General features: G+C 51.7%; 6 protein-coding genes across 6 annotated transcripts; 3 read left to right on the plus strand and 3 right to left on the minus strand.

Moving 5' to 3' along the window:
• Positions 1–411: 411 nt before the first annotated feature.
• On the minus strand, positions 412–2,213 carry BO85DRAFT_158921 (putative eukaryotic translation initiation factor 3 subunit EifCl). The gene is made up of 2 exons (XM_025654218.1): positions 1,768–2,213; positions 412–1,615 (listed from the first exon to the last, which is right to left on the minus strand). Exons 1-2 carry the CDS (start codon positions 2,074–2,076, stop codon positions 494–496), a joined length of 1,431 nt encoding a protein of 476 aa, XP_025511099.1. The 5' UTR covers positions 2,077–2,213; the 3' UTR covers positions 412–493.
• Positions 2,214–2,932: 719 nt separating this feature from the next.
• Positions 2,933–3,773, minus strand: BO85DRAFT_442459 (Tvp18 family protein; the record flags this gene model as incomplete). The annotated part of the gene is made up of 4 exons (XM_025658841.1): positions 2,933–3,233; positions 3,287–3,382; positions 3,645–3,660; positions 3,737–3,773. The coding sequence occupies 4 exons, from the start codon at positions 3,771–3,773 to the stop codon at positions 2,933–2,935; spliced, it is 450 nt and encodes a 149-aa protein (XP_025511100.1).
• A 323-nt stretch (positions 3,774–4,096) lies between these two features.
• On the plus strand, positions 4,097–5,806 carry BO85DRAFT_159108 (uncharacterized protein). The gene is made up of 4 exons (XM_025654219.1): positions 4,097–4,236; positions 4,309–4,357; positions 4,407–5,454; positions 5,513–5,806. Exons 1-4 carry the CDS (start codon positions 4,194–4,196, stop codon positions 5,705–5,707), a joined length of 1,335 nt encoding a protein of 444 aa, XP_025511101.1. The 5' UTR covers positions 4,097–4,193; the 3' UTR covers positions 5,708–5,806.
• A 99-nt stretch (positions 5,807–5,905) lies between these two features.
• BO85DRAFT_382004 (uncharacterized protein) lies at positions 5,906–6,941 on the minus strand (the record flags this gene model as incomplete). Its single annotated transcript, XM_025656449.1, has 2 exons — positions 5,906–6,767; positions 6,841–6,941. The coding sequence occupies 2 exons, from the start codon at positions 6,939–6,941 to the stop codon at positions 5,906–5,908; spliced, it is 963 nt and encodes a 320-aa protein (XP_025511102.1).
• Positions 6,942–7,069: 128 nt separating this feature from the next.
• On the plus strand, positions 7,070–8,632 carry BO85DRAFT_159110 (hemolysin III family protein). The gene has a single exon (XM_025654220.1). The coding sequence runs from the start codon at positions 7,426–7,428 to the stop codon at positions 8,389–8,391; it is 966 nt and encodes a 321-aa protein (XP_025511103.1). The 5' UTR covers positions 7,070–7,425; the 3' UTR covers positions 8,392–8,632.
• Positions 8,633–9,487: 855 nt separating this feature from the next.
• BO85DRAFT_381910 (3-oxoacyl-reductase) lies at positions 9,488–12,158 on the plus strand (the record flags this gene model as incomplete). The annotated part of the gene is made up of 6 exons (XM_025656444.1): positions 9,488–9,817; positions 9,866–10,572; positions 10,889–11,085; positions 11,190–11,380; positions 11,495–11,646; positions 11,747–12,158. The coding sequence occupies 6 exons, from the start codon at positions 9,488–9,490 to the stop codon at positions 12,156–12,158; spliced, it is 1,989 nt and encodes a 662-aa protein (XP_025511104.1).
• Positions 12,159–12,354: the final 196 nt, after the last annotated feature.

Consider the following 12,354-nt stretch of genomic DNA (forward strand, 5'->3'; position numbering starts at 1 on the left):
CTCAAATGAAAAACAAAAAAGGAAAAGAAGAATCATTTTTGTCGACCCCAACCCCGTATAACCAGGATGGTCAAAGGGTTGTGCGACCAACCCCCTGAGTAATGAGAAGCATGGACAATCGAAGCAAGATATGGGAAGTGGAGGACAGAATAAACAAATAGATAAGATAAAAAAAAATCATGATGTTGGTGGGATAGGGAAGACGTGAGTAAGTGAACGGGTCCACAAAAGGTGAGAGGGTAATCGATGACCCGTTCGAAAAAGCACGACTTGGACTCGATTGCCAACGATCCCCCTTCCCAGCTGATGATATCTCCTGGACCACACATCCCCTTTCTTTCTGTTTGCACTTCAGTGTGTCTCTCGTGGTTCCTTGCTGAGATTGAGTACCCCTTCGTGGAGTCTAGTTACAGACCGGACGCATGTCTCAAGTCGAAATGACGTGGGGATATGCGTTTTGGCACTAGAAGGGGTCGCTGTAGCGTACTCGGACTTAGTAGACACGAGCAAGGTTCCTGAGGTACCAGTCCACGAGACGGCGTCCGGCCTTGGTCTCGCTGACGTGGATGAGGTCGTTCTCCAGAGCGTAGTCGAGGTCGTTGGCGTTGACCGGCTCGCCCTCCAGAAGGCCACCCTCAACCCAGCGCACCTGACGGCTGCGCTGCTTGTTGATGAGGAGCCAAGAGCGGAGCTTCTCGGGCTCGACCTCCAGGAAGCCAGCCAGCTTCTTCAGGTCCATGGTAGTGTAGAGCTTCAGGTAGGAGCGGATGGTAGGGTTGTACAGGGTGTTCTTAACCTCATCCATAAAGATGGCGGTGTGGTGGTCAACAGGGTCGACGTTGAGGGCCGGGTTCTCAAAGTCGGGGGGAGTGGGGCTGATGAACTTGGGGCAGGCCGAACGGAAGAGCTCCTCGAACAGAGGAAGGGCCTCGGGGCCACCATGCTGCAGGCGGTTAAGCTGCTCGCCGTACTTCTCGCGCAGGGCGGAGTGGATGGTGTCATCCAGGCGAGTGGGGTGGAGAGCGACACAGATGGCGATGAGAGCGTACATCTGGTCGTTCTTCTTGGCGATGGCATCGTAGCTGTTGCCACCCTTCTGGAAGTTCTTGGTCCGGGAAACGTAGACCAGGATGTGGCTGAACATGCGGATGGCATCGGCATAGCGACGCATCATCATGTAGGAGAAACCGACATAGTAGTAGGTGGTGAAGTGGGCCGCCATGACACGGGCGAACATGGCCTTCTTGTTCATCTCGATGTCGTCGAGGGTCTTGAGGGCAAGGCTGAAGTCACCCAACAGACAGTGGACACGCAGGAGTCCAATGATGGAGAAGTATCCCAGCATCTTGTACAGAGGGCGGGAGCCATACTCTCCGGCAAACGCCAAGGGGTCCTCACCACGCTTGATGGCAGCCAATTGCTCGTTGATCTGGGACCTTTGGATAAGGGAGTAGAGGACGTTCAGCACGGAGTAGCAACCCCACGTGTTCGGGTTCTCACGGAGAAGCTGGGCCTCCTCCTCGTTGGAGCCGCTGCGAGCGACGCGGTTGCGGTAGCGGCAGAAGGATTCGAACTGGTAAATGAACTCGTCGATGACATCCCAGGCCCAGTAGTACTGTTGACAATAAGATGGGGTAGTTAGCACAGTGTATCAACCGCGGTGATTCAACCGCACACAATTGCAAGTCAAGGCAGCGAAGCATGTATCAAATACAGCTGCAGCCGCAGCCGCAGCCCGTCGCACATGACAGATGGAGGAGTACATACAGAAGGAACCTCGAGCTCAACCGGACCCTCAGAGTTCAGGATGTAGTGGAAAAGGCTGCAGTAGTTGTCGTAGCTTGCGAACTTGGTCTCGAGAGTAGCCTGGTACTCGAGCGGGGTGGCAGCAGCAGCGAGCTGTGCCTGGAGGTCCTGCGTCTGGGAACCACCTCCAAGGGATGTCGTTCTGTCCAACTCACTCATGCCATCGTCGAAGTTGACCTGCTCGCGGTAGTCGTTGACAAGCGCTTCCTCCTCCACATCGGACTCGTCGCCCAGGTTGGGGTGCGCGTTGGCGCGCTCTTCGTAGGACATTTTGCGATAGAAGTACGTCTGTCGACGAGTAGGAAATTTTCGGGCAAACGGTCGGGGAGGATGGGTGGGGAGGAGAGGGGGCACGTCGTCTGGCGTAGCGGTTCGGCGTCGGCGTGTGGGATTTCGATTGTTTCGGCGGAGTCGAATTTTGAGGATTTTCGCTTGAATGAGTTGTGCTTATCTTATCTGGGGATAACTCCGGTGCTGAGTCAGCTATGCACGATGATTCGGGCACAATTGATCCCTGCATGTAATTGTAACTAGTTTACTAGTATAGGAGATCACTTCAATTAACATTCGTTCCTTTATTGTTCCCCGCGATGGAACAAGCTTTTCTTTAGCTCTCAGCCCCTACAGCATATTCTATGCAAACAAATCCATTCATTCATCGCCAGGATGCTAATCGGGTATTCGCTGGGGCGAGATGGTAAATATTACATGATTCATCTAAAACTCATTGTAACAGTTTTCGAGCAAGTCTTAAGAGCAAAAACAGGACTGCAAATACGACACAAAGAAGAAAGTCAATAAAGGCACATGAGCAGAAAGTTCAGTAGCCTGAGCCGTAGGGGTTCCAATTTCTCAAAACAGTATGCTATACGAGTACAAGACCCTGCTCGGCAGCGTCAAGAACAGCACAGTCGATTCATAATCGTGGCGCATTTAGCCCAGAGATGGTTCTTTAGCCGTCTCTTTTTCCATTCCATGTCAGTCACCTGCAGCAGAATCGGTTAGCATGAGAAAACATCTGGCTCTTTTCGAGCGCAGTGCACGAATGTTGAAGACGACATATACAATAGCTGCATGACAGGCGAAAGGCGTACCTTAATTTCATAGATCACGTTTCAGACCAGTCTTAGACGATCATCTGCGCAAGACCTTGGCCGCCCAAAGTCTTGCTGCCGACGAATTCCTGGCTCTTGAGACCCGCCAGTGCATAGAACAAACCGGCGATGAGTAGGAAAACGGCAGCCGCAATCAAACTGGTAGCGGACTTGATAAGACTGAGCCATTGCACTACACTCATCACTGTATACATTGCAGCGCGCATCCAGTTTGTGGTGAAGCGTCGGATAAATGCATCGAATTTTGGTGATGTGGGGCATATTCTGAGGAGGAAAGGCACTTCGGCGAAGATGAGGATCAAACCAGAGATGCTGTGTATTGTAAGCTTCTAAATCAGTGTAAGGATAGAAAAGGGAAAGCTCACAGGCACAGAACACTAAAGATGATAATCACGACGTCGAACGAGAAGATGTTGGCGATACCGAGAGCCAAGCACAAGACGATGCAGATCACGCCCGTCCTACGTCAGACACCGATTAGCAAAACTGCCTTTACACGCCATATTTCTAGCTCCAATGTTGTCGCAAACGCCCAAATCCTATGCGCGAACATTCAAAGTGTATGGTTGTCCAAGGCGGCAACTGAAGCAGGTCCTTTCAAGACAGCGCCAAGCGCTGTGCTCAAGAGATTCAGGCAACCATCATTCGTTTTCGCAAATGTTGTAAAGGCGCACAGTTGGGCAGCGGCGGGCGAGAAAGAAAATAGAGAAAAGCATTACAAACCATTGTCCATAGATACCTATGTGATGAGTTGTTAGTTATCCCTTGCTTCGTATGTCAAAGAATAAGTCATTGTAAACAAGGCAGGTCCGTACTGAAGTTTCTCGAGCGGAGCTCCTCGGCGAGAGTCATGGTGCCGAACGAAGTTGCGGGATATTTGGGTGTGCAGAGAACAGTTCAAGTCAGGGGTATATAGCAACAACAGTGCGATGCTGAAGGTAGCCTTATGTAGAGACGGTGGAAAGTATGGTCGGTTGATCGTGTGGCTACTACTAAAGATTACCAGCCGGGAGTAGACGCGATTGACGGTTTGAATGGGGCCAGTTTGTCTGTCCGGGCCGATCCCTTCACCGCGCGGCAGAATGGCCTCTTCCGCCTTTGAGGTCGGGGATCCCGCATTATTATGTTGCCAGCAACTTTCCCCGGTTCCTAGATAAAGAGCTCGCCAATCTGCAATAGAAGGCTTTCCACCGCGGGAACTGAGTACAAGCCTCAAGAACACTTCGACTAGGCTGACTATCAAGAATTGTTGCTCTCTCCATTGCTACAGCTATGGAGGCTTCGCCAACTAAACACGCCCGCAATGTCTCTAGATGTAAGGAGCATTAATGTTCGATGCTTGTTGTATCATCGGCAATCTAGAGAATATAAGGCTGATTCATCCTAGCTTCACGGCTGCGTAGCACAACGAAGGGTCCTCTAGATCAGCCAGATGAGTGAGCAGCGAATCTGCTTGGTTAGTTAGGCCCATACTGACAATTACAGCCCGCTCGGGTCCGAAACAGTGAACACAGCCGCATCCCCAAGGCCGCCTACAGCAGACTTTGCTGGATTTACCGGCGCTTCGTTTAGCAGGCTGGATCCATTGGGACCGGATGAACTGCCACCAACAGTGGAGAAGGATCTCTCGTACCTGCTCCGGTATGATGTGTATCATTCGCTGTCTCAGGTGGAAATACCGCACGCGCTTCGCTCTGAGTTCCTTGCCCCAACGTCAGATGAATCGCTGTCCACAAGCCTAGCCACCCTTGAGCGGCTTCTGGCTGAAGGTCACTTTCTGCTCGCTGCTTATTTGTGTGGGACGATCTTAACATCCTCGTTGATCTCGCCTACTGACATCAAACGAATCTTTGCTCTGTTTTACACTCGGCTAGCGTGCCTGCAACTGTCAGGAAATACTATCATTGCAGCGCAAGAGTCAAAGGCACTCGAAGACCTGAGCTCCGCCTTCTATTATGTGGAACCGATTGCCGGGACGTCTGATAAGCACCCAAACTATCCTCGTCACATCGTACCATGGCCCCTACGAGTGTTGGCTATTAGACTCCAGAGCATTGGATTCGGCGACTCACGTAGGGGCATTGGCGGACTCTACGAGGTTGGCTTGGAAGCGCGAAGGGAGATCTTGCGGCCAGATATGGACACCGAAGAGTGCAAGTTGTGGAGAGAGCGATTGTCTGACCTCGGCATGAGAAATGTGAACGCGCTCATTGAAATGGGGGATCTGGATGCCGCCAGGAGATCACTCGCCAGCTTGCGTATAGCAGAATCGGAAAGTGAGATCAATAAACTGAGAAAAGTACTTTTGATGCTCATAATTGGCGATTTGGATGCTGCGAGGCAGGTATGTGGCGAGGCGAGCGATGCCGGGAACACCGTGTTTCGCCCGCTCCTCAGTATGGCCGAGGGTCGGTACGACGACGCAGTGGCTGAATGGCGCGCCTTACTTGGCAACGAGGAACGCAGACCCGATGAGTCCATGATCTCGCAGAACCTGGCGGTGTGCTTGTTGTACACTGGTAGGTTGAACGAAGTAAGTCATATTCCACAAAGATTACCTACTACCAAGCCCGTGCTTAACCATGCCACAGGCACGTGAGGTCCTTGAGTCACTGGTGCACGCGAACCACTCGTTCTCGAGTCTCGTGTTCAACTTGTCAACCGTCTACGAACTATGCTCTGATAAATCCGCCAAGCTAAAGACCGACCTTGTAGAAACAGTGGCTAGACAACCAGTTACTGGGACTACTAATCTTGATCGGCCCAACGGGGACTTCAAACTTTAATGACAGCATGAATCACGGAAAGTCTACACTTGATGCAGGGAGGTTTCAGGTTCTAAAACCGGTGCGCTATTCTAATAATGCCTGTCGGATCCTCCTACTATATAGCCGTCTATACACCTGAAACAAACGCCATACTCCGTCAATGCCCGTATAAGCGCCAGATAACGATGCAGCAGTGACAACATCAAATCGACAACATCATGGATTCTCCTTTATAGGTGCAAGGTTATTTTGGGGCCTTTGCTTTGGCTTCCGGATGATGATTCTGTCGCCCTCTTTCTCCCAACCTAGGCTCTCCGCCTTTACCAGGTTCTCCCATGTCCAATTGCTGTCACCGGTGCAACCTTCAGTGACCCATCTGGAGTCAGTGCTGAGATAAGCTTTGCCGACTGCTTTGAGAGCATGTCGTCTGACGCGGTCTTCAGCCCAATTCATGACGGCGCGCATCCGGGAATCTACATCTTGCCGGATCTGCCAGAACACAATCCAGTTATCATGTGCCAGGGCGTTCAAGACACGGTCTATAGTCGATGACTGAAAACCGTATCGTCTGCGCGCACGCGCACGAAGCTGATAAGCAGCAACCATGTCCTCCTGTCGACATGCGTAATCCAGGATCCAATACGACATAAGATCTTTCAGGTCAGAGTCCGGCAACGGGTGAGAAGAAGTGTGTAATTCCTCTAGGATGTAGCGAAAGGAAGGAAAATATGATGGAGGATGTCTGGCTTGAATCGCGAACTTGATGGAAAAGATGTGGACTTGCTGGGAGAAAGAGATGGGAATTGTGGAGCTGGTAGCCAGAACCGCCTCGCGCAGCTTGCGAAGAGAGAGGAGAATGGTGGATAGTTCAGTGGATGGGGAAGGACTACGGGGCCCTGTCGACTTATTGTTCAAGGAGGGAAGAGAAGCTGGTGGATTGCTGGTGGCATCGCTCGAAGCGCTCCTGGGAAGTGACGTCCATGCCGCTTCTAGGTTTTTGGAATGACGGGCGCAGAATTCCATGTACCGATTTACAATTTTGTCATAGTACTCCTTCTGAACCTTGTGGTCTAGCAATCTGTGAGCGTCAGCGCTGCCGCAGTTAACCGCATCGTCGCTCCACCATGGGCATCAGGAGGCCGTGAGCATACTTTCGATCGCCTTTAGATACAAACCCCACGGTGTCGAGCGAGTCTGCCAAGGGCTTTAACCGACTGCCTGGGGCTTTTCCGGGCTGCGCATGACCAGACATGGTGTATATATAGTGGGTCGTATAAGAAAAAAACAGAGAGAGGGGTTATTGATATTGCGTCATGCTCAAACTGGAGATGAAGCTATCCAAAGTGATGGACTGGTGAATTGATCTGCGGGGATCCCGTCGGGGAAGTGCCGGGCTGTTTGTCTCATTTGCACTGTTTGTCAGTTTTCCCAACGAGCCAAAAGTCCCAAAGGGGAACGGCGATACTCCGCGGAATCCCCAACGCTAATCTTCAGGTTCCTCACCCATCACTCCGGGTTGGGGTGTTATAGGGGGGTTGTTTTGCTTCTTCTTGACCCTTTAATCTGCTTTTCCGTGTACATATTCCTTTTTCTGCTCTTACTAGACGGTCATCTTACCTCATTCTCACGCGTATACTCTCCCCCGAGGACCACCCCGATTACGGAGCAACCGCTAGCCATCTGCTCACCGGAGATCTGGGATCTGTCATTCTGTCCGCATCCTGCATGTGAGGAATATGTCCACTCGCCAGCGTCGCCCCACTCAAGCCCATGAGAAGGATCTGGGTACCAGCCAGCCTGCTGTGGTGGCAGCTGCGGTGTTAGAACAGCCTTCCCAAGTCATCAGAAAGCTTCTTCACTGGGATGATCTGCCCCATTGGCAGCGCGACAACCAGCACATCCACACGGGCTATCGGCCGGCTTCATTCTCTCTTCTGGTCTCCCTGCAGTCCTTGGCCTACCTTCACAATGAAACGGTCAACATCTACACGCATCTGCTGCCGTCCCTACTGGCCGTTCCAGCGGCTGGGCTTCTCTATCGGGCACTAGCTCCGCGATATGAGAATGCCACCCAGGCGGATCTGATTGCTTTTGGATGCTTCTTCGCAGGGGCGGCCTTCTGTTTGGGCATGTCTGCAACATATCATACCATTTCGAACCATTCCCCCCTCGTGGCCCGCATCGGAAACACGTTTGACTATGTTGGTATCGTAGGGCTTATCGTGGGCAGCTTCGTGCCTAGCGTGTACTTTGGATTCTACTGTATGCCTGATCTGCAACGGTTGTATTGGACGATGATCTGCGCCCTCGGTCTTGGCTGCATCCTTGTTTCGATCTTCCCTCATTTCCGGACGCCTCGGTGGCGGCCATTCCGTGCGGCCATGTTTGTCGGCATGGGTCTGTCAGCGGTGTTCCCCGTGATCCACGGCTTACGCTTGTACGGTCTGGAGCAGATGACACGCCAAATCGGGCTCGGTTGGCTACTTCTCCAAGGTTTTCTGTACATTTTGGGAGCAACCATCTATGCGGCCCGGGTGCCGGAGCGCTTGCGACCAGGCCACTTCGATCTCTGGGGCAGCTCCCACCAGATCTTTCATGTGCTGGTGGTCTGCGCCGCCATTGCTCATCTGACCGGGTTGCTAAAGGCATTTGATTACAGACACAGCGGCATTGCAGACAGTTGTCTTGGGGCCGCGCAGTGATTCGCCCGCAGAGCCTTGGGACATCGCACAGGCAGGACGTCCTGTGGAGGGGGGGAGAAGGGGGGAGGGGGGCGCGCGGCGCCCCCTAAACATCACCACCTGTAGCCATAACTTAATCGCCTCAACAAGTAATAGAGATGACATGATGATGATGCTGACGTCTTCACGGCTGATACGAGACATGTCTAACCTTGAATTTCACATGCTGACCATTGCAACATGGCAAAGCCAGAGATGAGAGAAGCATTGCAGAAACCTTCTTTCCCCCAAGAAGGCAATAAGAAAAGGGAAAGAGGAACAAAAAATACGCAAACGAGGGGAAGTCCAGGATACAATCATAAGAATAGACCTTGGGTCTTGCGACAGCATGAACGTTCACCGCTTGCCTGGGCATTTCAAACCGGGCAGGCGAATAGGGATGCGCTCCCGCATCGATTTACAGCTCACATGGTGTGCTGGCCTGCATACCAATAGAATCACACTAGACGGCATGCTGCGGTTCCTCATTGGATGCTACGTCAGACACAATAGTCTTGCATCGTCGTGGCCCCTTCGAGCACATTAGAGTTATTCGGCCTAGTGGCCCCCACTGAATTGACGACGATGTTGCACCTGAGCTTATTCTTCCAGGCATCTTACGTTGGAGGACCGTCCCGCGCGGCACTGGCTGATGTAGGCAGCCCCTATCAGAGGCAGTTGGGCCGGTAGCCAAGCAATCTTGCATTTGCCATTTCTGACAAGTAAGATGGAGGTCAGTTGGACTATTGCTGAAGAATCTGCCAGTTGGAGGACTGGACACGGCTCCCATGCGAGGTGGATCAGATGAAATCTTAGGGTTTCACAACGGCTGACTTCATCTGCGCTTGCCGTCGGTTCATGAATCCCGATACGAGCCCTGCATGCCAGGGCGGCTGGTATATATAAGATTGCGCTGGTTGATGCGCTGATGAAGAGTGGTTTGATCTTTCTCTTTTCCTTGGTATTCCCAGTAATATCGCCACACCCGTTTGCTTGAGGCTCCCCTTTTGGTCGACCTCACCTCGTTATCCTCTGATATCACGACGACCCTGTTTTACATTCCGTACCTACAATATAAATGCTGGCCGAATCCGAAACCCCCATCAGCAACGGGGATCCGCCGAAGCTTCGGGCTGCCTGTGAGAATTGCCGACAGTCAAAAGTGAAATGTAATCTATCTGGGAAAGACACCTGCATTCGCTGTATGCGTCATGGGTTGCCCTGTCGATACCGCGTCGCCAATCGTTCTGGGAAGCCAAAAGGAAGCAAGAACCGTGCCACGCTGCGGAAACTTGGGCAGTTGCAAGACGAGAAGAAGCCTACAATACCTGCCAACGGATGGGCAGAACCAGTAGCCAAAGGACAACCGCCTCGTATCAGCTATGATGACAATGGTGTCGACGCAACGGTTCGTTCATCTTGTTCTCGTTAACAATCAATATTCTAACGATTATAGAGTACGCAAAGCACCAGCCCAGCCAGTCAGTCCAGAAGCCCCGATAGCCACAGGGCGAATTTGGCTGACTCGACGTTGCTGACCGATCAGACCATGGAGTATCCATCAATAGGGGAGACGCTGGCCCCAATGTTCAATCCCTCCATGTCGCCGCCATTCCTCCCGAAGGAGTTCATATCCCGGGGCTTCACCGGCTGTCCGCTCGCCGTCCACATCCCCAACCCACTACAGCCCTGTGATTGCACCAACACACTCTTATACAACGTAAACCAGATCCGGACCATGCTGGCAGAGAGCTTGCGTCTACGACTGGACCAGATCCTACAGGGCATCAACATCGCATTGACCGCGTGTCGGACCTTTCTTCGATGCCCCAATTGTCACAAAGACCACACAAACCTACTGTATTCAGTATCCATACTGGATACTACACTCCAGCTCTTCGAGTATTGGACCTCGTATGAGCTCTCATCCGCGCCTCCTGGCGACCACAACATGATCCTTCCCTACGGCGAGTACGAGATGGGCCCGGACGAGACGCGCCGGATCCGCCGGTACCTCATCCGAGGTCGAGCCCTGCAGTGCAGAGAGGTATTGGGGCTACTAAAGGACGCAGTCGAAATGAGCCGACATCTGACTCCCGAGCTCCGAGAGCTCAATGGGACGGACGGACTGGAGGTGGAATGGTTCCAGCAGATGCTGGGGGGGTATGATACGATGGTGGAGACGATTTTACGAGCGATGTCGGATAATCTGTGCACGTAGATTAAGCTTGAATCCTTCAATTACTTTATACATCGTTATGTAGTATGCGACCATTCGTAGGGTGACTTATTCCCTTCTAAACATAGTAAGTAGTTAAGTAGTCCAGGAACCAACCGAGCGGCATTCGGCAGACAAAAACGAGCCTCGGCATATCCAACTCCGCATTTGTAGATCCTCTTATATCCATCCCCACCGCACCTCCAACTACCTTACTTCCACTCAACTACACTCACCGAACTTTAACCTCACCCACCCAAGCCCCAGCTCAGCTCAAACTAGAAACAAATATAAAATGAACCGCCTCACCCAAATAACCTCGCACCTCAACTACCCCCACGGCCTACTAGCCAACCAAGTGGCCATCATCACCGGCGCGGGCCAAGGCATCGGGGCCGAAACCGCCCGGTTGTTCGCCAACGAGGGAGCGAAGGTGATTATAGCTGATATAGATGGAGGTATGTCCTCTATACCCTGTTACAGAATTCGCCAATGAGCAACGAGTATGGAAAAAAAAAAAAAAAGTGAACTAGGGATATATGCTGATGGGTAGAATAAATAGAGAAAGCCTCCGCCGTCGCAACCTCCATCAACAACGCCTTGAACGATATCAGAGCCCTCGCCGTCCCGGGGGACATCCTCAACGACACGTACATCGAGGAGCTCGTCACCAAGGCCGCGGAATTTGGGGGTGGGAAAATACACATTATTGTGAATAATGCGGGGTTTACCTGGGATGGGGTTATACATAAGGTATACCTCTCCCCCTTCCCCCTTCTCTCCTCTCATACAATTATCCTCTATGCTATACTTAGTAGTATACTACATGATGTGATGATGATGATGATGATACTGAAGAGTATACAGATGACAGACACCCAATTCACAACGATGCTCAACATCCACGCCACAGCCCCATTTAAACTCATCCGCGCAGCAGCAAAATACTTCCGTGTGAAGGACGGGGAATCTCGCGTGGTGATTAATATTAGTAGTACGAGTGGGGTGCATGGCAATGCGTACGTTTATACCCTTCCTACCCTCTTCCCCTATCCCCCTATCTGTTCACCTCTTTCCTCTACATACAATCTAATTTTAACACTGTGTAATATGGCGCAGCGGCCAAGCCAACTACGCCGTCGCCAAAGCAGGCATAACGGGGCTGACGAAGACCATCGCGAAAGAATGGGGACCTGCGTTTGGAGTCCGGGCGAATACCATTGCATTTGGGTTCGTGAAGACCCGGCTTACTGCGGCGAAGGAGGAGGGGGCGTTTATTACCATGGCGGATGGGACGAAGGTCGCGTTGGGGATTCCGGGGAAGCAGTTGGATAGTAGACGGACCGGAACTACTACTAGTAGTTCTGATGAGAAGAAGAAAAATAAGGGAGGTAGTGATTATCCTGATATTCCGCTGGGACGGCCGGCTAGTCCGGAGGAGGCGGCGAGGGCGGTGTTGGGGGTGGCGAGTCCGTTGTTTTCGTATGTGAGTGGGGAGATGATTAGGGTTACGGGGGGGAGGAATATGTGATCTTCTCTTTTTCTATTTCATTTTATTTCATTTTATTCATTTATTATTGGTATATTGTTATATGGAATCTATTGATTGGTTGGTCTATAAATGAGTGGATGGTTATTGGATGTGTGAAGTGGAAGTATGTGTGTGGTGTAATGCGATATCAGAAGTCGCATTCATATAGTTCAGTTGTGGTTTGGTAGATGGTATC

This window comes from Aspergillus piperis (genome assembly GCF_003184755.1).
Source record: "Aspergillus piperis CBS 112811 unplaced genomic scaffold BO85scaffold_25, whole genome shotgun sequence".
Lineage (NCBI taxonomy): Eukaryota > Fungi > Ascomycota > Eurotiomycetes > Eurotiales > Aspergillaceae > Aspergillus > Aspergillus piperis.